Source organism: Bombus huntii, chromosome 13, assembly GCF_024542735.1.
Source record: "Bombus huntii isolate Logan2020A chromosome 13, iyBomHunt1.1, whole genome shotgun sequence".
In the NCBI taxonomy this organism is placed as follows: domain Eukaryota; kingdom Metazoa; phylum Arthropoda; class Insecta; order Hymenoptera; family Apidae; genus Bombus; species Bombus huntii.
Window position 1 is genome coordinate 11,874,211 of NC_066250.1, and position 21,067 is coordinate 11,895,277.

The 21,067-nt window shown below is 43.2% G+C and overlaps 1 protein-coding gene across 4 annotated transcripts in view; it reads right to left on the bottom strand.

Annotated features, from left to right (window-relative positions):
* LOC126872661 (uncharacterized) overlaps positions 1–14,514 on the bottom strand; it is a 308,769-nt gene extending 294,255 nt beyond the window's left edge. For 2 of the 4 annotated variants that reach the window (XM_050632782.1, XM_050632780.1), the window contains exons 1-2: positions 10,493–14,514; positions 10,119–10,416 (exon numbers count right to left, since the gene is read on the bottom strand). In XM_050632782.1, coding sequence (XP_050488739.1) covers positions 10,384–10,416; positions 10,493–11,515 — 1,056 coding nt within the window. In that variant the 5' untranslated portion in view covers positions 11,516–14,514 and the 3' untranslated portion in view covers positions 10,119–10,383. Of the gene's footprint in view, positions 1–10,111; positions 10,417–10,492 lie in introns of all 4 variants that reach the window. The other 2 variants (XM_050632783.1, XM_050632781.1) reach the window with 1 other exon arrangement.
* Positions 14,515–21,067: the final 6,553 nt, after the last annotated feature.

The window sequence follows — 21,067 nt, forward strand, 5'->3', positions numbered from 1 at the left end:
TAGGACGCATCATTTCTGAGAATATTTGAAAATTGATCAAGTACGCGACAGCCAAAAAATTCTACCAAATGTCCAAATCGGACAAATTGTGAATGTAAACAACTAAATAAAAAAAAAAAAAATAGTACGCGTGTAACAGGCTTATTCTTTACTAAACACGTGGAAATACTATTTTTTTTATATAAAGTCATTTTTCACTCATTTCCATATGTGGGATAACTTCTCGTTGATTGTTAGCCGTACTCATTAGCCAAATTCACATATTATTATGCTAATCGAATTTTCAAACTCGATTTTCTCGAAAATGAAGCCTCAAATGAAAACGTTTATAGTATAATTTCGACTTGTATTTTCATGTAGAATTATCGTCTCATTTGTATTATTAATCCTGAGACAACTTGTATTATGAATTTAAAGGATTAATCTACAAAAATTTGAAAAGCAAAGTGCGAATTTTTTTGTTAACTTAACAAGATCTCTTTTTGCCACGGTCGAGTATCTTCTGCATTTTTCCGAATCCATAATACGAATATCATTTAATGTAATCGTCGCATGAGTGGCTGGCGATATGATGGCAAGCGATATAAATATCCGACGGATCAATAGAGACAGTCAGAGTTGGAAAAAAATTTTGTCGTATTTTTAAACTCATATCACGGTAAACGGCGTTTACTACTGCGTCATTACGAGTCAAGCGTCATTTAACGGAACGATATTAGGAAATCACCCGCGAACGTCATTATAACTCGCTCTACTTGGTCTGCACATTCAGTTTCAAATACAACCGATTTCCTATATAATTTTACGCGTCGATGTGTCCGTGTGATTGAATATTCTGAACTACTATTGAATGTGGTCATTTAGTATGCTTACTATATTCCTGGCCTTCGTACCTGCATTTGTCCTAAGCTGTTAATCTAGGCAATCCAATAGGCAAATACCATCCAACTAAACAACCATTAAATCTGAAGATCATTTCAAACTATTTGATACAATTGTTTTTTGGAAACAATAAACGTATATTTTTGGTTTCTTTCTCTAAATTTCTTTATTCTTAACACTTAGCCAAACGAATAGGGAGATCTCCTCGTTGTAAAGTATGTCGCTGCGTGACCACGCGGGGATATCTCCCTTTTTGACTTTAGCAACGCGTTTTCTCTTTTTTATAGTTATTATCAGTTATTGTTTACCTGAAATTGCTCCACATTAATTGCGCCACTTGTTCAGCTTTTATAAAGTACAGTATATTCGACGGCAAACCTTCCAACGGTTTCTGTCTTCTATATTCTATAAATCTTAGGATTTCTCTAGCTAAGGTTCTTCAAACGAACAAATAGTCTGTCTTAGTATTCCCTAAATCCATCATTTACTACAGGAAATCTGCTTTTTCTCGTGTACGATGCTTCCCGCTAGCAATTTTCTCTCAAGGGCGCTTAGTATTCTTCCTCAACCACCAACCTAGAGATTAACCAGTTAACAGCAACGTCCATTTCTCTCGCTTTCCTAACGAAAGCTTTTCTCGACGAATCCGATGATCTCGTGTACATTGAGAGTGTTGTTAATAAATATACTGTTAATTATACTCTAGTATTTCTTCAGTACCTATCACGACCTATCCACCTCATATACAGGGTGGTTGGTAACTGGTGGTACAAGCGGAGAGGAGGTGATTCTATGCGAAAAAAGAAGTCGAAAATATAGAATAAAAATTTTTCGTTTGAGGCTTTGTTTTCGAGAAAATCGACTTTGAATTTTCGTTGAAAATAAAAAAAAAATTTTTATTCTATATTTTCGACTTCTTTTTTCGCGTAGAATCACCGCTTGTACCACCAGTTACCAACCACCATGTATAATAAAATACATCAATCTAGTGGTGATAAAATTAATTCAACAGTTACACTATCAGTTATGACTAAACAAAGTTATAATCGAACGATACCACATTGTAAGAGAATATTAAAATGCATTATGAATTTTTAATTTCACGTTCAAGTCGTGTTATTTATTTTTAATCATTTTTAATGTTTTTAATTTTACCTATGTTTTTTATACTTTAAGTATTTACTTTTAATTTGATGTTCTGTATAAAGATTATGTGGAATCTTTAAATAAAATCATTACCGCAAAATATAATTGACCACTTAAATAATGTAGTATCATGGACAGATTGCCTAAGAAATATCGGGTGAACTATTGTACAAACAATGTAGTCTAAGTGCCGACAGGCCGAAAGGGTCGGAAAACTTGAATGGGCCAAGAGGCCCATCAATGTGTTGTCGGCCTTTCAGTCGAATAGTTACTTGGAAGAAGGCGCACATAGCCATAAATGCGGACGGTTTCGGAATACGTACGTGGTGGGGGTACGAAAAGATGACAAAGGGATGCTTAAGGGAGAAAGACGAATTAATCAGCAGTCGTTAACTGAAAGTCGAACTGTGTGGAGTCGTTAGTTGAGAGTCGAGTTGTGAGGAGTCGAGAGTTGAGTCGAAAGAGAGTTGCCGAGTTGTTATGAATTGTAAACTATTAGTTGTGAGTTGTGAATTATCCATTTACTTGTCTTAGTTATAGCACATTACTGTGGTTAGTTCACGTTATAATAACAATCATTTCCTGTTTAATTCATTGTGAATAGATCCATTTATCAATAAATGTATCATATAGGAGAGAAATCATTGGAAATCCTAATTTCTAATATTTCTGAATAAATCCTATAATAATAATTTTTAGACTGTGCGCGGTGGACAGCGTATAATTTGGCTTGTCCGAACGCGGTGAGAAACGTATAGCACGCTGTGTCGCGCGCGGTTGCCTAAATGTTAATATAGCATAAACTGAAGTGCTTAAGAATTATGTATGTAGTGACCCATGGCCATAAAGAAAATCCCAGGGTTTAAGCGCATGTGTTGGCCACATAGCCTGCGGAACGTCCGGGGCCAGGACGTCATAAAAGAATAGACCCTGGGACTTACAAAAACGCTCAGGGTCCTTCGACAAAAAGAAAGTTTCCCTACCCCGGAATAAAACTGTCTCTTTCGGGACCTCGGCACCCTATATAGAGGGCAACTAGGAAGGTCTCGACATAGTTACACAGAGTCACAGAGAGACATCAGTGATCAGAGTGATCAGTGAAGTCGAGTCGTCGCTGAGCGCGACAAGAACAGTACAAGTACGGCCTAGGTAACACGCGCTAGTAAGACTTGTAAAGTTTTTCTCGCCACATTAATAAGCTTATTGTTAAATCAATCCGCGGAGTATTTTCTTGACACTCTACACGTGCTACTATCTCAAATTGGTGACCCTGACGTGATTTAAAGTGAAAGTGATGAACATTTAATGCCACGAAGACTTCGTTTCTACAAATCGCGAGTGTTCGAAATGGCAAGTGCCGAAATGGCAAGAGCGCGCGACGAACGCCGCGGAAAACGTAGACATCGTCAGCCAATTATTCCGTGTACCGCAAGTGTAGCCCAAAAATATAAAGGTGTGGTTTATCGTGTTAGAAACATATTTCAAGGTGACCCACATCACCAGTAATCAATCCAAATTTATCGTCCTCATCGAGTACCTCTGAGATCAATATTTAAATCAAATCGAGCACACTAGTGATTGACCCGCCGGCGACGGGAAAATACGAATGGCTGAAGAGCGAAGTTATCAAAAAATTGACCGATTTGGAGAGTTCGGGAGGTTGCACGAGGGCGAAAAAATTGGAGATAGGACCCGTCCCAGTTCTACAGGGACTTAAAGAAGCTGGCCATCCCATCAATCTCGGACGACTACGTTCTGACGCTCTGGAAAGATCGTCTTCTGGTAAATACGCAACGGGTCCTGTCCGTCGCAAGCGGAATAGATGCAAACGTCTTGACTGAAATAACAGATCGGATCCACGAGATATAGCTCGAGGCAAGACGCGTCCCGGACGCGATACAAGACGAGATAAATCAATTGGAGACGCAAATTAATGCGCTGAGCCTCGACAGCCGGCGCCGTCCAAGGTTATGCTCGAGACGCCGCCGATCATATTCCAGTGCGACGACGGCTCCGTATCTCACCGCATATTCGTGACCGACAGGAGTTCGAGGATTTCCTTCTTCGTGGACACTGCAGGCGACCTATGCGTGTACCCGCGCAGTAGATTACACGGATCCGCGAACAGAAATGAATACGTTCGCGGCCAACGGGACACGCATCGCGACGTCCCTGAACCTGTTTCTTCGACGTGACTTTAAATGGCTTTCCGTAATGGCGGACGTTAACACGCCTAGTTACTACGGGTGCTGGTGAACTCGCGAAACAAACGCTTCGTCGATCCGACCGCTAACCTACCGTCAATGGGATACCCGACAAAGGCCGACCGATAAAAACGATCATCGGCGAATCGACGTACCACCAGTTCCTCGCGGAATTCCCGGACCTAACACGTCCACCCGGAGAAGGAAGGAAGGAAGAACCCGGCACGGCGTAAAACGTCAGGACCACCCGTCCTCGTCCCCAAGACGCCTCGTCCCCAACCGCCTCAAACAGGTGAAGGCGGAATTCGAGGTGATGTTGGAGCAAAGAGTGATTGTCATCGAAGAGCCCGTGGGCATCGTCCTCAACGTCCATCCCTGCACGTCGTCCCCGAAAAAGACGAAAGACTGCGACCGTGCGACGGCTACCGAGTGCTGAACGCCCGCACCATGCCCGGCAGGTATTTACCGTCGCATATCGAAAACTTCGCGCAACAACTGCATGGTAAGCGAATCTTCTCGAAAATTGACCTCGTTCACGCGTACCATCAATTTTCCATCGCGTCCGAGGACATCGAAAATACAGCGATCGCGGCTCCGTTCGGGCTATTCGAAGAGGTAAATGCAATGTTTGGACTTCGCAACGCGGCACAAACGTGTTAGAGATTCGTCGACGAAATTACGGACGGCTTAGATATCGTTTTCGCGTACATCGACGATTTTCTGGTAGCCTCGGAAGACGAGAAACAACACGGCGAACACTTGCGAACGCTATTTAACCGCCTAAACGATTGCAGCGTGGTAATAAACCCCGCGAAATGTGAATTAGGCGCGCGTGAGATCACATTTTTGGGGTACACGGTAGATGTCGATGGAATAAAACCGCTAGTCGAACGCGTGGATGCGATAATAAAAGTTCGGAAGCCCGCGACCGTCAAGCACCTGCGAAGGTGCCTCGGTATGATTAACCCCTACCGTCGTTTCATACCAGGGGCTGTGAATATTTTCCAACCGCTTAACGATATGTTGAAAGGTGTAAAGAAGGGAAATGCGCCCATGACGTGGTCGGAAGAGGTCGAAAATGCCTTCCGCGAGTCGATCCGATACCAGGCGCGCCGGTCAGCCACGCGGTAGACACGTCCGATTACGCGGTAGGAGCGGTCTTACAGCAGCGTGTGAACGACAGATTGCAGCCGCTGGGGGTTCTTTACGAAATCTGTCACCCCCGCACAGCGAAAGTACAGCGTGTATGATCGCGAATTACTCGCGATGTACACAGCGGTTAAACGGTTTAGACATGCCATGGAAGGGAGAAATTTTGTGATTTTCACAGAGCACAAACCTCTCATATACGCGTTTAACCAAAACCTCGATAAGTGCTCGCCGCGCCAATTCCGACACCTCGATTATATCGGCCAGTTTACGAGCGACATCCGGTATATCAAAGGACCAGACAACAATGTAGCTGACGCTTTACCTCGTATCGAAACGATAGGGAAATCGGTCAACCACCGAACTTTAGCAGCCGCGCAAGAGAACGATACCGAGTTACGCGAAATCGTCAACTCCGACACGAGCGCGTTGCGGCGAAAAAGGGTACGTTTCCCCGACCACGACGTGGATATATTTTGCGACGTAGCGAGCGAAGTCGCACGACTGTATGTACGCAACAACCTTTGTAAAAAAAAAAAAAGAGAAAAAAATGTAGCGCGGCCCATGGCCATAAAGGAAGTCCCGGGGTTTAACCTCTTAGGTACGATGCGCCACTATAGTGGCTTTCGCGGATGTCATCTTATATTACGACGCGCCACTATAGTGGCTGACTCTACTGACTTATTCGCTCACCGTTTGAACTATAGAATCTTTTTAATTTGTGATTGTTTTGATCTATCCCTCTATCCCTCAATTGTCTCAATTCTCGCCAACTACATGAGGTTGTTCTATGATTTTCTGCTCGCTCTCTGCACTTTCATACATTTGTACTTCATCGCTCTGCGCATGTATATCTTCGCGTTCGATATCTTTTGGGAAACTGAAATTAACACTTTCCATCGATACTTGTTCGGACTTAAACATTACGTCGCGGCTCAATATTTACATCTCTCACGTTCGGCACGTACACGTGATATCCTTGTCCGTCATCTAGATAGTCTGAGTATCCTTTTCTCGCCTTTTTATCAAGTTTCCTTCTCTTTTCCGCAGATATGTGTGCGAAGCACTCAGGACAGAGAACTTTAAACTTTTCTAAAACTGACGGTTTCCCGTACCATAATTCATACGGCGTTTTGTTGTCCTGTCTCGTCGGCCCCGTCTTGTTAATGACCTGAACTGCGGTGTTCATGGCTTCCACCCATAAGAACAACGGTAGATTTGTTTTTGAATACAGCATCGACCGGTCCGCCTCTATCGTTCTATTTTCCCTCTGCGACGCCATTTTTTTCAGGAGTGTATTTGACGCTGATTGTATGTTTAATCCCCTTGCTTCTTAGAAAACTTTCAACTTGCTTATTTTTTAATTCTTTCCCTTCATCGCTATGAATTTCTTTGATTTTACTATTGAACTGATTTTCAACTTCTAGGCAAAAGGCTTTTAGTTTTTCAATTATTTCTAACCTATGTCGTAAGAAGTTGAGGTGGTGTTTGGGGTAAAGTGCCAAAGAAATACTTGGCGGTGTTCAACAATATATTTATTTAACAATCAACAATCTTTGCCTTCAATTTGTTTCGTACAATCCTCGATTACCACTGACTTTCTCGCTTCTCGATTATGCTTATGTCACGTAAAATGAAAAAAAGAAATCGAAGATGAAAAAATAAAAAAAGAAAGAATTTATTTGCTAACACCTTGTTTACACTAATGACAGTTTATTTCCAAACTCCAGCCGTAACTTTCCAAGACTGGAACTCGAACTTCTTACAACTCGACTTTCGATCGGATTCGATTATTTTCCCTTCGTTGCCCCTCAATATCTCCACTATCCACGTCTTTGTTAGGCGTCCGCGATCGTTGCCACGCCCGCCTTCTTCTGAAACATATTTTTTTTTTATTTGGTAGACTATTTACAATCAATTCTCATTGAGAATTATAAGTAAATTATCTCGAACATTTGGTGGAAGGACCGTTGGAATATTGATGGCTCATTAGGCACTTCGCTTCGGCGATATACATTGTTGGCGAGTGCCGCCACATCTTTATCTCCGTCATCAGCCCGTCGGTTTTGAAGTGTGCCGCTCGTGACACACCCTCGTGGTTAGACACGATCTTAGTCCTGTAAGATCGTGTAGAATGGATCTATGTAACTTCGGGCGTTGCGGTGTGATGCTAAACGTAACTACTTTCGAGGGTTCCCAGCTTGTTGTGGGAATTTCAGTATAATCGTTTAGTCGGAAGGTTTCTACGGGTGCGCGATTAGCAATTCTATCTCGATTTTAAGCATACAATTGTTACAATGCGTTTGAATATTATAAAGTTAAATCTTAAGCGAATTCAGCTCATTATGTAAACTGCTAAGTTCTAAACCACTAATAATATTAACGTTCTCGCTATACAAGTGTGCTTCTCTTATCTTCTCATGAAATACGCTGCATTCTCTTAATTCTGAGTTTAAGGCAACTAACTAAGGGTATTACTAGTGCTAGGGTCGGCATTATCCTGAAAAAAGTACGTTTTCAATCGGTTACCATGTATCTTTTTCTTAACATTGTCAATGTCCAACCATTCAATGTCCAACTTATCTCTTTTATGGTCGTTATTGATTAAGTCTCCTTTCCTAAACACGGTCTGGATTTTAACAATATTTCTCACTTGATCTCGCTTGTATCGTTGCCTATTCTGAATAAGTGTTTTGTGAGCTGTTTTCCAATATTTATTCAACTGTTTTTGCCAAAGTGAGTACATATCATCATAGGTAAGTGTGGGGAATTTGGATATTGCGGAAGGTAAGTTAGTTTTTCGCCCAAAGGTCAATTCAAAGGGAGAGAACCCTGTTCCTTCATGTTTCGCGGTGTTGTACCCTAAACAAATGAAATTAAGTACTTCGTCCCATTCTTTGTCATTGTCGTGCAATGCAGTACGAATTAAATCTTTAACTGAGGCATGCGTTCTTTCGAGGGATCCGTTACTCTGTGGGAGAAATGAAGTTGTTTTGATGTGTTTGATTTTAAAGGCTTCCTCAAATTTCGTTCGGTTTAATTTCTAAGAGTTTCGAATTCTCGTTGTTGTCTTTCCATGCGTTGAATCAATTAGTGTGATCAATTACTAGGTTGAGGTTAACTACTTCGTCGCGAGTAACCGCGTGAACTCTAGATAAAGCGTCTGCAGCTGTGTTATCTTTACCCTTTGTATATTCGATTTCATAGTCATATTCTTCGAGTTTAAGTCTCCAACGAATCAGTTTGCTAGAAGGGTTTTTGCAATTGTGTAGCCACTTAAGAGCTTGGTGGTCGGTTCGAATAATGAAGCGTCGTCCTAACAAGTATTGTCTAAGTCTTTTCACGGCCCATACGATGGCTAAAAGTTCTTTTTCTGTCGCGGTATAGTTTCGTTCGGGTGGATTTAGAGTTCTTGAAATGTAACAAAAAGGATGACCGTCCTGTGACAGTATTGCTCCTAGTCCTTCGTTACTTGCGTCGCTGGTTAAGGTAAAGGTTTTGTTAAAGTCTGGATAAGCTAATATTGGGAAATTACAGAGTTTGTCTTTTAAAGTATGAAAGCTAGCCTGGTGTTTGTCAGTCCAATGGAATGGTGTGTCCTTTTTTGTTAAGTCTGTAAGGCTTTTCGCGACTTCGGAGAGGTTGCGAATGAATTTGCGGTAATAACCTGCAAAACCTAAGAATGATTTCACGTCCGTGGCATTGCGGGGTAATCGAAAGTTTTTTACAGTGTTTAATTTCTTGGGGTTTGGTTTAACTCCTTCGGCTGAAACTGCATGGCCTAGGTATTCTAGTTCGGGTTTTACGAATTCACATTTGTCCGGTTGCAACTTAAGTTTTAATTCTCTGAGTCTCTGGAATACTATCGCGAGGTTTTCGTTATGTTCTTGAATCGTTTTTCCGAATATCACTATGTCGTCCAAATAAACAAAGCAGTATTTTTCTACAAGTCCAGTTAAGGCTCTGTCCATTAATCTTTGAAAGGTAGCGGGTGCGTTTTTAAGTCCGAATGGCATTCGATTGAACTGAAAATGCCCTTGCGGTGTCGAAAAAGCGGTATATTTTTTAGATTTCTCGTTCATTGGAATTTGGTGGAATCCTGAGGATAAATCAAGTGCCGAAAAGAATTTTGCGTTTCCTAGTTGTGTTAAAATGTCGTCTCATCAATCAGGTAAAGGGCAAGCGTCTTGTTCTGTGAGTTCATTTAGTTTCCTGAAATCGATAACTATCCTCCATTTCTGTTTTCCTGAGGCGTCTAATTTTTTCGGAACTACCCATACCGGAGAGTTATAAGGGACTCGTATTCTTCTATAATATTCTTCTTCAACATGTCTCCTATTTGTCGCGAAATCTCGTCGAATTTTGAATATTGCTAGAAATTTCAATGTTTTGCTCACCAGTGTTGATAAAACATACTTTAGTTGGTTTGCCTTCCAAATAGATTGTTTGAACTCTGTTTTCTCCATGAGTCAAATGTATTGGTTTCTGAAATAAAATGGTTTTGTCGTTTAATCGGATTTTGTCATTGGATATTGAATAGTTATACTTCTCTAAACATGGTAGCCCAATGATTCCGTCTTCGATAATAGGGAAATTGTTCGGTACTATGTGAAAAATGTGATTTTGTCCAAAAATTCGTTTCGTTACGTATTCGTTAGTTTCGTATTTGTCTCGTCCCATAGAAAATTTTTGTTTAGGCCCTATTTGTATCGCGTTGATAGTTTGGTTACGTTTCACCAGGTTTATCCCTGCTCCTGTGTCGACCAGAAATACTCGCTCTTCGGTTCGGGTTGACAAAGGTATTGCGAGTAGTCTTCCCGTGGCGATGTTGACTCGTATGTCTCGTACGGTTCGTCCATCTCCTGGTTCGATGTTGTTTCTTGTATTTCGTCCCATTCCTGGACTGCCTGAATCCTTGCGGGTGGTCGATCGCGCTGGCTCGGTGGTAGAAAATTTTGACACTTGTTGGCAATGTGTCCCAGCTTTCCGCACTTGAAGCACTTCATCTGCGCGCGTTCAGCAGGTGATCTATTTTCTACTTGGTTAAATGTAGCAGGTTTCTGAGCTACTGGCATGTTAGGCGATCTTGATGGTACATTAGGTCGTCTTACCTGCATATGCTGGTTGTCGGGGCGATTACTAACCGAAGGTAAGCGATTATATGACCAATTAGGTTGTCGTTCTTCTCGCAAGCAGCGTTCTACATCGGCTGCCTTTTTTTCAGCTTCCGGAAGATTCAAGGGTTCACTGCTTAATAGTATTCGCCCTATGTCGCGTCTGAGTCCCTTTAGGTACACACGAACAGTCTTCTTCGTGATTTCTTCAGTCATAATTTTACGTGTTAGTGGTTGTGGGTACTCATTGGTTACTGCGTACAGCAAACGGTTGAGTATTCTTCTAAACCGAATATTAAAACTTTGCACTGATTCCTCGCGTCCCTGTCTCAACTCTCGCAATTGTTCTTGGTACTCATCCGAAGTCACTTGTGCTGCTAAGTTATTTCTCAGTGCGTCGTACAGATCACCGTAACACTCAATAGGAATGTTGCGAATACTTTGGGCTGCTTTCCCCACGATTTTTTCCACTTTTATTGCTTTTAGCAATAGATCTTGCTCCATACAGCGATCCTTCATACTTCTCACTTCTTTGATGAAGTCTTCAACTCCTACATCATCATCTCCGTTGAGCGTTGGGATGTAGCGTATTGCATCCTTAGCTCGTAGAGTGGGAGGAGCGGGCGGAAAGTAGCCTCTTTCTTCCACCTCGGGTTGTTCGATGTCGAGGTGGACAGGTGGGGTGTCTGGAGCTGCTAACCCTGACAGTTTGCGTGCTTTTGCCATATTCACGGTGCGATTGATTGCTGTCGACGCACTTTCATTGTCTTCGGTGATAATGGAAGCAAATTCATCGGTCGCAGGGGATTCGAACCCAGTCCGTAGCGCTGCGACGGTTTTCCCGAGATTCTCGATTTCTACTGCCCTGTGTCTGTTCTCTTCGTCATTTTGCATAGACAAACGTAACATTTCCTCTCGTAAAAGGGCAATGTTCTCGTTCTGTTTTTGAATACTGTCCCATATTGCTCGCAACATTGGGTCAGTTGAGGTTGAAGTTTGAGATTCATTTGCCTTAGACATTATTGCGCTGATTTATAATTTTCAGACGAAGACGAGTCTTGGCTACTGAAGCTAAATTTTCTTTCACGGTAACGTACAAAGGAATTCAGTTTACCTTTTATTGTTACTTCACTTGGTTCGTGATAGTTACTTTGTTGTTGCGGATGACCGTAGTCCCAAATAATTCGATCTTCCGTAGATGATGAATGTCTTTTGGTTTCCGAACAAACACTTTTCACTATCCTGGCAGGATCGCTAAAATGTCACGTAAAATAACAAAATAAAAAAAGGAATTTGAGGTAAAAAATAAAAAAAGAAAACTTTATTTTTTTTCTAACATCAATACACTTTACAATCTACTTCCGAACTCTAGGCGTGACTTTCTAAGACTGACTCTTATGATTTTACTTTCGATCGGATCCGATTACTTTCTTTTGTCATCCCTCAACATCCCCACCGTCCATGCATTTGCTTGGCGTCCGCGATCGTTGCCACGTGCTCTTTCTTCTAGAACCTTCGGTGGAAGGACCGTTGGGATGTTGATGGTTCATTAGGCACTTCAGCGATATACATTGTTGCCGAGTGCCGCCACATCTTTATCTCTATCGTCAGTCCATCGGATTTGAAGTATGCTGGTCGTGACACCAGCCTCGTGGAGATTTTCCTCGCTATACGATTGCATTTGTTTTCTATACTCGTTTGGAAGCATCTAGAAAGTTCCAAACGCCGTTGCTAGGCAGTTTCTGCCTGCAGTTTGATTATTAATACAATGTATGTCCCATTGTATCGGCACCTCCAAGGCAACATCACACGTGGCTAGGCCCGCTCCCGAAGCATGTGTCACGTAAAATAACACAAGAGAACAACAACAACAAAAAAATAGAGAAAAAAAAAACTTTATTTTTCTTCTAACACAATTCACAATTTTTCTTCCGAGCTCTAGGCGTAACTTTTTAACACTGATTCTTACAACTCGACTTCCGATCGGATTCGGTTATTTGTCTTTTGTCACCCCTCAATATCCCCACTATCCTTGAGTTTGTTAGGCATCCGCGATCGCCGCCACGCACGCCTTCTCCTCGAATATTCGGCGGAAGGATCGTTGGGATATTGATGGCTCATTAGGCACTTCGGCGTTATACATTGTCGCCGAGTGCCGCCACATCTTTATCTGCGATTTTAAAGTGAGCCGATCGTGACAGCGGCCTGGTCTCTGATGTGGATTGACGTTACAATCGCCTCGTACGTTGTTCGAATTGTAGAGTATTGACTTGATTTGTAACCGAGCTTATCCTGTACTGATTAAAGTTGTGAGTTACCTTTGGAGCCGTTTCTAATATTTCCTCTAGCGTTGAGATGTCTATTTCTTTGAAACTATGTGAACTGTTCTTAATTTTGATTTCGTAAGAAATATTGTTGTTCCCTCCTATTTTCATAATATTACGGTCGTATGTGATTATACATCCAGTTTTGCTGCTAATTAAACTCGGTTGTTTGATTTCTAAGATTTTATGCGTTTTACATAATACGTCGATCTGTCACTTTTCGTAGGGATACTGATATAATGATTTTCAGTCTGTAAAGGTACGAACGTCAATTCCTCCAGCTTGAATACAGCAGTTGGGCAAGTTTTGACTGTCTGTTGATTATTAATTAATTCGATTTTACGTTCAGGTGAATTGATTCTATTGTGGCCTGGTTGAGTTCTTTTACAAACGTGGATGATTGCCGTTCGTTTACAATATTTGTTTAAGTAGTGGCTATCGACAAAGGTGTATTGTTCCGAGTTGGTTAGTGTTAAGTCAGTTTCTACTACAGGTGCGATAAATACAAAGTTTGGCTTGAAAGGTATCGGATAAATTTTTGTTATTTTCCATTCGTTGTCTTCCATAATTCATGGGTTCTATAATTCGTGGGTTTATGATTCCTTGTTTTCCTGACATAACAGTGTTAAAAATTTCGTCGATATTAATATGAAGCTCCGATATGGTAAATTAAGTCTGAATTAGTAAAGAGATCAATATTTCGTTTTTCTCGTTATCGATATTTTTGTTAATGAGTTCTAGATCTTTTTCGTCAAGAGTTCCGAATAGGGTTTTAGATACTGAGTCTATGATGTTGAGTAGTCCGCGTTTGCTTTTACAGTGTAATAACAATTTGAGTTGATGTGTTAGGTTTTGGAGATTTCTATATATGATTTTTAGATTGTTTATTTCTGGTTTATAAGCGCAAGGTGGTTTGCATTGCCGTCTATTAACTCAATTACATGTTGTAATCGATTGGGTCCCTAGGGTCCACTATAAGAGTGATATCTATTCGTTCATTATACAAATAGCAATCATCAGTATGTTCTAAGAAAACGTTGGTCTAATTTAGTGATCTTACTACTAGATCACTTTTAATGTATTCAAAAATTAGAATTATCCATATTATGGTCGCTTTCCTGAAAAATTAAAACCTTATTGTAAACCAAGATTTTAATTTGTTACCGTGGATTCTTTGTTGTTTGATATACTCGAAGTGGGATATTTCCTTGGCTGCCGAATGGAAAATTTCGAGAGTAGCACATCTCGGCTGTGTGTCCGATTCGCGAACATTTGGAATATTTTAATTTCATTCGGTCACTTGATGGTTGGCTAAAAGCTTGTGGTTGTAGATTGGTAGCACTTCGTTTAAATATGTGCGTAGTGTTATACGATTGATTTTGTGGGCGGTGGGCGACACGATTTTCTTCTCGTAACCATTGTTCTTTATCAGCTGCTAATATTCATCCTAATTCTAGGAAATATACAGCATTATTTACCCTAGTTGGACGATTTGGACAATAGACTTTGAAGAAAACAGCAACTAATTCTTTTGTGCCTTTGTTCGGTTCATTCGACGTCTTTTAGTTGCATAATATGGTTGCGAACAAACGAAACGAGAGATCATTCTTGAGATTCCTTTGAAAACACGTATGGCAGCCAACGTGTCATTCTTACGTTGTTGTTTATTTGGATGATGTTCTAATTATTGCCTACTCTATATGTTTCGACCGTTCGCGGAGAGACGCGATCGCGAGATAACACGTCAACGAGAGTTGTAAGTTCCCGTTACGATTAAATAATCGACGCCACGAACTGATCGATTCCCTTATTTCGATTAGGATAATAAGGGTAGTTCAATGAATTCCACAGAATTAACACCAATAAATTAACGTTTATTTTAACAACTTATCAACTAGGAAGACATAAAGAGAACAACAAAAAAAAAAAATGTAACTGCGTTTGCTTGATAAGTAATGCGCGATATATGAGATGTGTTGACGGTTCGACTTCTCGAAAAGTTCTGCCCGCCTTTCGATTTTTTTCCGTTTTTTCTGAAAGGCGACCCCCACTACATTCGGATCACGCCACATTCTTTTACGCGAGGTAAAATAACGGCCACGAGTCGACGTTTCTGGAGGTCGCCCTGCTTAATGAACCATGCGCTTGCCACTACAATGTTTGTTTGCCGGGCAGCCGCGACGATCCGTCTGCGACATTATAATGCCGCGATCGACAGTTAAGAATATGACCTATGGTAAGCTGCATGGCGTAACATTCTCCCCCCGTTGAGAGGGTACCGATCAAATTAGCGAGATGTGGTTGAAGTTCTCATCTTATTTCGTCTCGGTGGCTAGTTGTTCGGGTTTCTCGAGATCGGGTTGAATTGGCAGTGGGACAAGCCTTTTGACGGCCCGATCCAAAACGCTCTTTGCCGTCTGAACTGTAGCTGTCCGGATGACACCATCGGCGCCTGGATGAACCTTGATAACTCGGCCCAGAGGCCAATGCATGGAGGGAACGTTGTCCTCTCTGAGGATGACGATTGTGCCCTTTTGGATGCCGTGTCCACCCTTGCTCCATTTATTGCGGTTGGTTAGCTCGTTCAAATACTCCTTATGCCAGCGGTTCCAAAAATGCTGTTTAAGCTGTTGGATATGGTGCCATCTGGAGAGTCGGTTCGATGGAATGTCTCTGAAATCTCGATCACGTAAGCACATTAGTGAATCGCCAATGAGGAAATGTCCGGGAGTGAGGACTAGGAGATCATTTGGATCGGTGGAGATAGGAGTTAGCGGGCGGGAATTGAGGACTGCTTCTATTTCTATGATAAGAGTATTCAATTGTTCAGAGGTGAGTAACTCGTTGCCGGCTACACGCCTGAGGTGGCGTTTAAATGACTTCACCGCTGCTTCCCATAGCCCACCGAAATGCGGTGAATGAGGGGGAATGAAGCGCCATTCGATTTGTTTGTCGGCTAAAAATGCAGTTACCTTTTCTTTGTGGTCGTCCGATTGTAATAAATCGTGAAGCTCTCGTAATTCGTTGCTTGCTCCTCTGAAGTTGGTGCCGTTATCAGAATGGATGGTGGAGCAATACCCTCGTCGAGCGATAAATCTGCGAAGAGCGGCGATGAAGGCTTCGCTAGTGAGATCGTCAACGAGCTCGATATGTACCGCTTTAATTGCTAGGCATACGAAAATGGCTACGTATACTTTTATCTGACGACGGTTACGATCTCGTTTTTCCTTGATGTGGAACGGCCCGCAGTAATCGACGCCGACGTTTGTAAATGGGCGAGATTCCGTTACTCGCGCCTCCGACAGATTACCCATCACGTATTCTACCGGCGGTGGTTGAGCGCGGCAGCAGCGGACGCAGCCTTTGATCGCCCGCCATACTTGACTTCGACCGTCAACGGGCCAGTATCTTTGTCTTACTGCGTATAACGTAGCCTGCGTTCCGGAATGCATGTGGATCTTGTGCTCGTGGTCTATGATGCGTGTTGTAACGGATGACTTAGGTAATACTATGGGATGTTTCTGGGCGAAGGTCATCGACGAATGACTGAGTCGACCCCCGACTCGCAATATTCCTTCCTTGTCTATGAACGGATTGAGTCGCGTGAGCTTACCCTTTATCGCCGCGTTCCGATCTTTTTGGAGTGTACGAATTTCCTCGGAGAAATGGATGTTTTGCAACAATTTTATCAGCTTATTGTGCGTTATGCGTAATTCGGTAACGGTTAGGGGTGCCGCTCGGTTCTTTTTCTGTTTCCAACGGAGGCAACGAGCTATGATTCGTATCGACTTGGGCCAGGATGAATATCTTTGCAACAAACTGTAATCGGCGGGGTTTGCGGACAGACAAATCGCCCCTTTCTGCTCCGGTACTTCAATTTGCGGTGTTAGAGCCCATGTCGGCCAGTAGCCTTCCGACTGGTAGAGCCATGCAGGACCGTGCTGCTAGATGGTTGGGCGCAGAAACTCTTCGGGTGTTTGGCCGCGTGATATTAAGTCCGCGGGATTGTCGTCGGTAGGAACGTGGCGCCAATCGCGGATGCTGGTTTTTGTTTGAATTTCGGAGACTCTGTTAGCGACGAATGTTTTAAGGATGTGAGGTGATGTATTAAGCCAATGGAGGACGATAGTGGAATCGGTCCAATAGATAGTTCGAGTAATTTTGTGTGATAGGGCTTGTTGTACTGTCGACATCAAGGACGTAAGAAGGAGTGCTCCGCTCAGCTCGAGCCGAGGAATGGTCTGGTACTTGAGCGGGGCGACTTTCGATTTTGCGGTTAAAAGTTGGGTCCAAACACGGCCGTTGGTGTTAAGAGTTCGGAGATAAACACAGGCTCCGTAAGCCTTTTCGCTGGAACCGCAGAAACCATGCAATTCAATTTCTATTGCGGACTCGATTATTGCCTTGCGTGGGAACCTGACGTTGTTTAATAAGGGTAATTGGGCATATAGTACCTTTCCCACTCTGTGTGTAACTCGATCGGAAGTGATTCATCCCAATCGATTTTCGACGACCATATTCGTTGAAGTAGCATCTTGGCCCGAACAATCACCGGTGCGAGCAGACCTAGCGGATCGTAAATTTTTGCAATCTCCGAGCTGATGATTCGTTTCGTGACTCGGGAGGGCGTGGGTTTGACTTTGACCGAGTAAAGAATAGAGTCGTTGGATGAATTCCAAAACACCCCCAGCGTCTTCAAGGTTTGCGAGTCGCCCAAAAAATGTTGGTGATTTGTTTCTTCTAAGGAAAGTCCGTGTAATAAGTCATTATCGTTTGACGCCCATTTTCGTATGTTTAAGCCGGCCAGTTGAAGTAAATTGGTGAGTTCTGTTCTGAGCGTGAGGGCTTCATCCTTCGTTTCAGCTCCGGTGAAAGCGTCGTCGACGTAGAAATCCCGCTGCAGTACCTGTGCTGCACGTGGAAATCGATGTCCTTCGTCCTCTGCCAGTTGCTTGAGGCACCGAATAGCTAGATACGGGGCTGCGGATAAACCGAACGTTACAGTGTTAAGCTCATATGTTTCTGTTTCTCCACTCGCGCTGCGCCATAATATCCTTTGATATTTCCGATCCTCTGGTCGTACGAGGAATTGCCGATACATTTTCTCGATGTCGCCGGTGAGTACGTATTGATGAGAGCGGAATCTAATTAATATATAAAATAAATCTTCCTGTAACTTGGGTCCTGTGTGAAGTGTATCGTTTAAGGAGGTTCCGGTAGTGCTTGGTGCCGATCCGTCGAAAACTACACGGAGTTTGGTGGTTTGACTCGATGCTTTGGTCACGCCATGATGGGGTAAATAGTATCCGTTGTCGTCGGAGTGGTTGTCATTGACCTTCGTCATGTGTCCCAACGCCAGGTATTCCTGTATTACCGTTCGATATTCTGATTCGAAGCGTTTGTCGTGCTGGAATCGGCGATTGAGTGAGGCGAGTCGTTTACTCGCCAGCGTTTTAGAGGATCCGAGTGACTGAAGCTGATCGTTGAAAGGTAGAGCGACGATGTATCGTCCTTCGCTGGTGCGTCGGGTGTGGGCTTGGAAGTGTTCTTCGCATCGTCGATCTGCCTCTGAGATATGTTTAATTGAGGGTCCTTCATCGATTTCCCAAAACCGCGCGAGGTCTGCTTGTAAAGTCGTCGTGGATGTGTGAAATATGTTTGTAGCGGTTTGGGAAGTTGGACTCCCCCCGATTACCCATCCGAATCGCGTCTTTTGCAGACGCAGTCCAGGCTCGTCTGGCTGCGTGAGGTTGACTTGTCCCACACACATCGACGCGAGTGTTGAACCTGAGCTTAGTAGTACATCTATCGGAGCTGGTAAATGAAATCGTGGATCGGCCAATTTGAGATTTTTTGGTATCTCAAGTGTCGAACGATCGATGGGTTCGCTGGGAATTAAGGTTGATATGGTTGGAATGATAAGGAACGTTAATGTCCGCGTGTATGTACCGTCAGTGGAAGTGATCGAGGCCGTGATGTGTCGCTTAGAGGCCGTTGTCAAGGTGTCTAGAGCTCCGATCGGGACCGAACATTTGTTTTGCCTTATCTTTAACGATTTTGCTAATTCCTCGGTAATGAAGTTCATACTGGATCCGGTGTCGAGCAACGCTCGACAACGGATTGGTTGCTGTTTATCATTCAAAATATTAATCTGCGCTGTGATGACTAGATCATTGGACAGTAATTCGGATGCTATTGGTCTGGTATGTTCGGTCGTCAACGGAGTCGTCGATCGTCGGCGTCATTGGTTGTGTGTTCGTCTGTCACTGGGCGGTGGACTTGGAGACGCGGCTGTTCGTGGTGTTTCCGATCTGTGGTCTGTTGTGTGCTTTTTGCGGCGAGTGGGTGATACGTAGGGTGGCAAAGAAGGTGTTGTGGATCGGCTAGTTGATGAGGAAGATTTCGGGCTGGACGTGCTGGAACGAGACCCTGAATGGCGTTTTGTCCTATGCAGCATTGTATGATGTCGTTCTCCACATGTGCGACATGATCCTGCGAAACAATGCTTCGTTGTGTGCCCTTTCCCGAGGCAGTTGAGGCATAGTGATGCTCTTTTGACCTCCCGAATGCGTTCGCGAAGGGATTGGTTTTGAAGGTGTCACATCTCCAAATGGGGTGTGGTCCTTGACAGGTGGGGCATGTTGGAGTAACCTGTGTCGCCGTAAGTGCATGCCCTCGTGATGCGCGTTGACGGACCGGAGTAGTTTGTTCCGGTGATTCTCTTGTTTGTCTGACCGTGGTGATCGGTCTGGAGCTTCGTGCTAATCTCTCTAGGAAGTTTAATAAATGAATGTACGGAGGTACCTCGTTATTGGGCAGCGTCATTTCCCATTGCTTTTGGATACTTAGTGGTATTTTCGAGAGGATGAGGCTGTTGAGCATAGCACTCGTATCGGGGTAGGACTCTCCTAATTTGTTCAATGCATATATATGTTGTTTAAATGTGTGGACTAAGCGCCTTAATTCCGTTGGAGACTCCTTGGTTATCCTTGGATAATCAATTATTGCCATGCAGTGACTGAAAGCTGTGTATCGTGGACATTCGAAACTTTCCTTGAGAACGGCTATAGCCTGACTGTAGTTTACATTACTAAGGGGTAACGCGTTTAAACAATCGGCTGCTTCTCCTTGCAGGGCGGACTGCAGGTAATGGAATTTCTGTATGTCAGTGAGACTAGGATTTTTATCGATAGTGGAGGAAAAAGTATCATAAAACGTGTTCCATTTTTCTAAGCTTCCGTCAAAGGTGGGGAGCCGAAGATCTGGCAATTTAATGGATATCGGATTTGAACTTGCGGATGATGCACAGGTTGGAGGGTTTATGGATGTCGACGGCGAAGCTGTTTGCGCGTTCCTCAGAAGATTTTGTAGCCTTGTGTCTACCGCGACGTACTGATCCCTTATTTCGAAGCCGCGCGCTTGTTCCCCCTCGTCCAATACTTCTAATTCGAGTTGAATCGCTTCGAATTGACTCGCAACTTCGGTCAGTTGTTTCTCGTAATTCTTTAATAAGGAATTTTGCTGACTCTCAGATTGCTCGTACTCGTCCAGTCGATTCGATAAATATGTGAATCGGCCGCTACAGTAGCCTCGTCTTCGACGCAGGGAGATGAGTTGGTCTTCGCTCGTCATCGTTGCCGAGGATAGGAGATAGTCGAAATAAGGAACGAGCTTACCTTACTGTCGTGCGGCGTGAGGTCGCGTGTATGTTAAGTTGTGAAATTCGTTGCGTTGATGATTGTCCAGCTGCGACGGAAGGCTGCGTGGTTGCGTTCCCTTGCCAATGGGATGTGCTTCTTCGAAGATGACGCGCCTGACGTCACTGGTTTCGCTGTAGTGGATGCTCCTGCTTCCGCTGCTGGTTTTGATAAAGTCACGTGGCACTGTGTGGTCACTGGTAAGTGCACTCTTCACTGGCACGTAATCCGGCTCGAAGGACCAAAATGTTTCGATCATTCGCGGAGAGACGCGATCGCGAGATATCACGTCAACGAGAGTTGTAAGTTCTCGTTACGATTAAACAATCGACGCCACGAACTGATCGATTCCCTTATTTCGATTATGATAATAAGGGTAGTTTAATGAAATTTCACAAAATTAACACAACTAAATTAATGTTTATTGCAACAACTTATTAACTAGAAAGATATAAATGGAACAACAAAAAGAAAATGTGACTACGTAATGCGCGATATAAGATGTGTGTTGACTGTTTGGCTTCTCGAAATGTTCTGATTTTTTCTGGAAG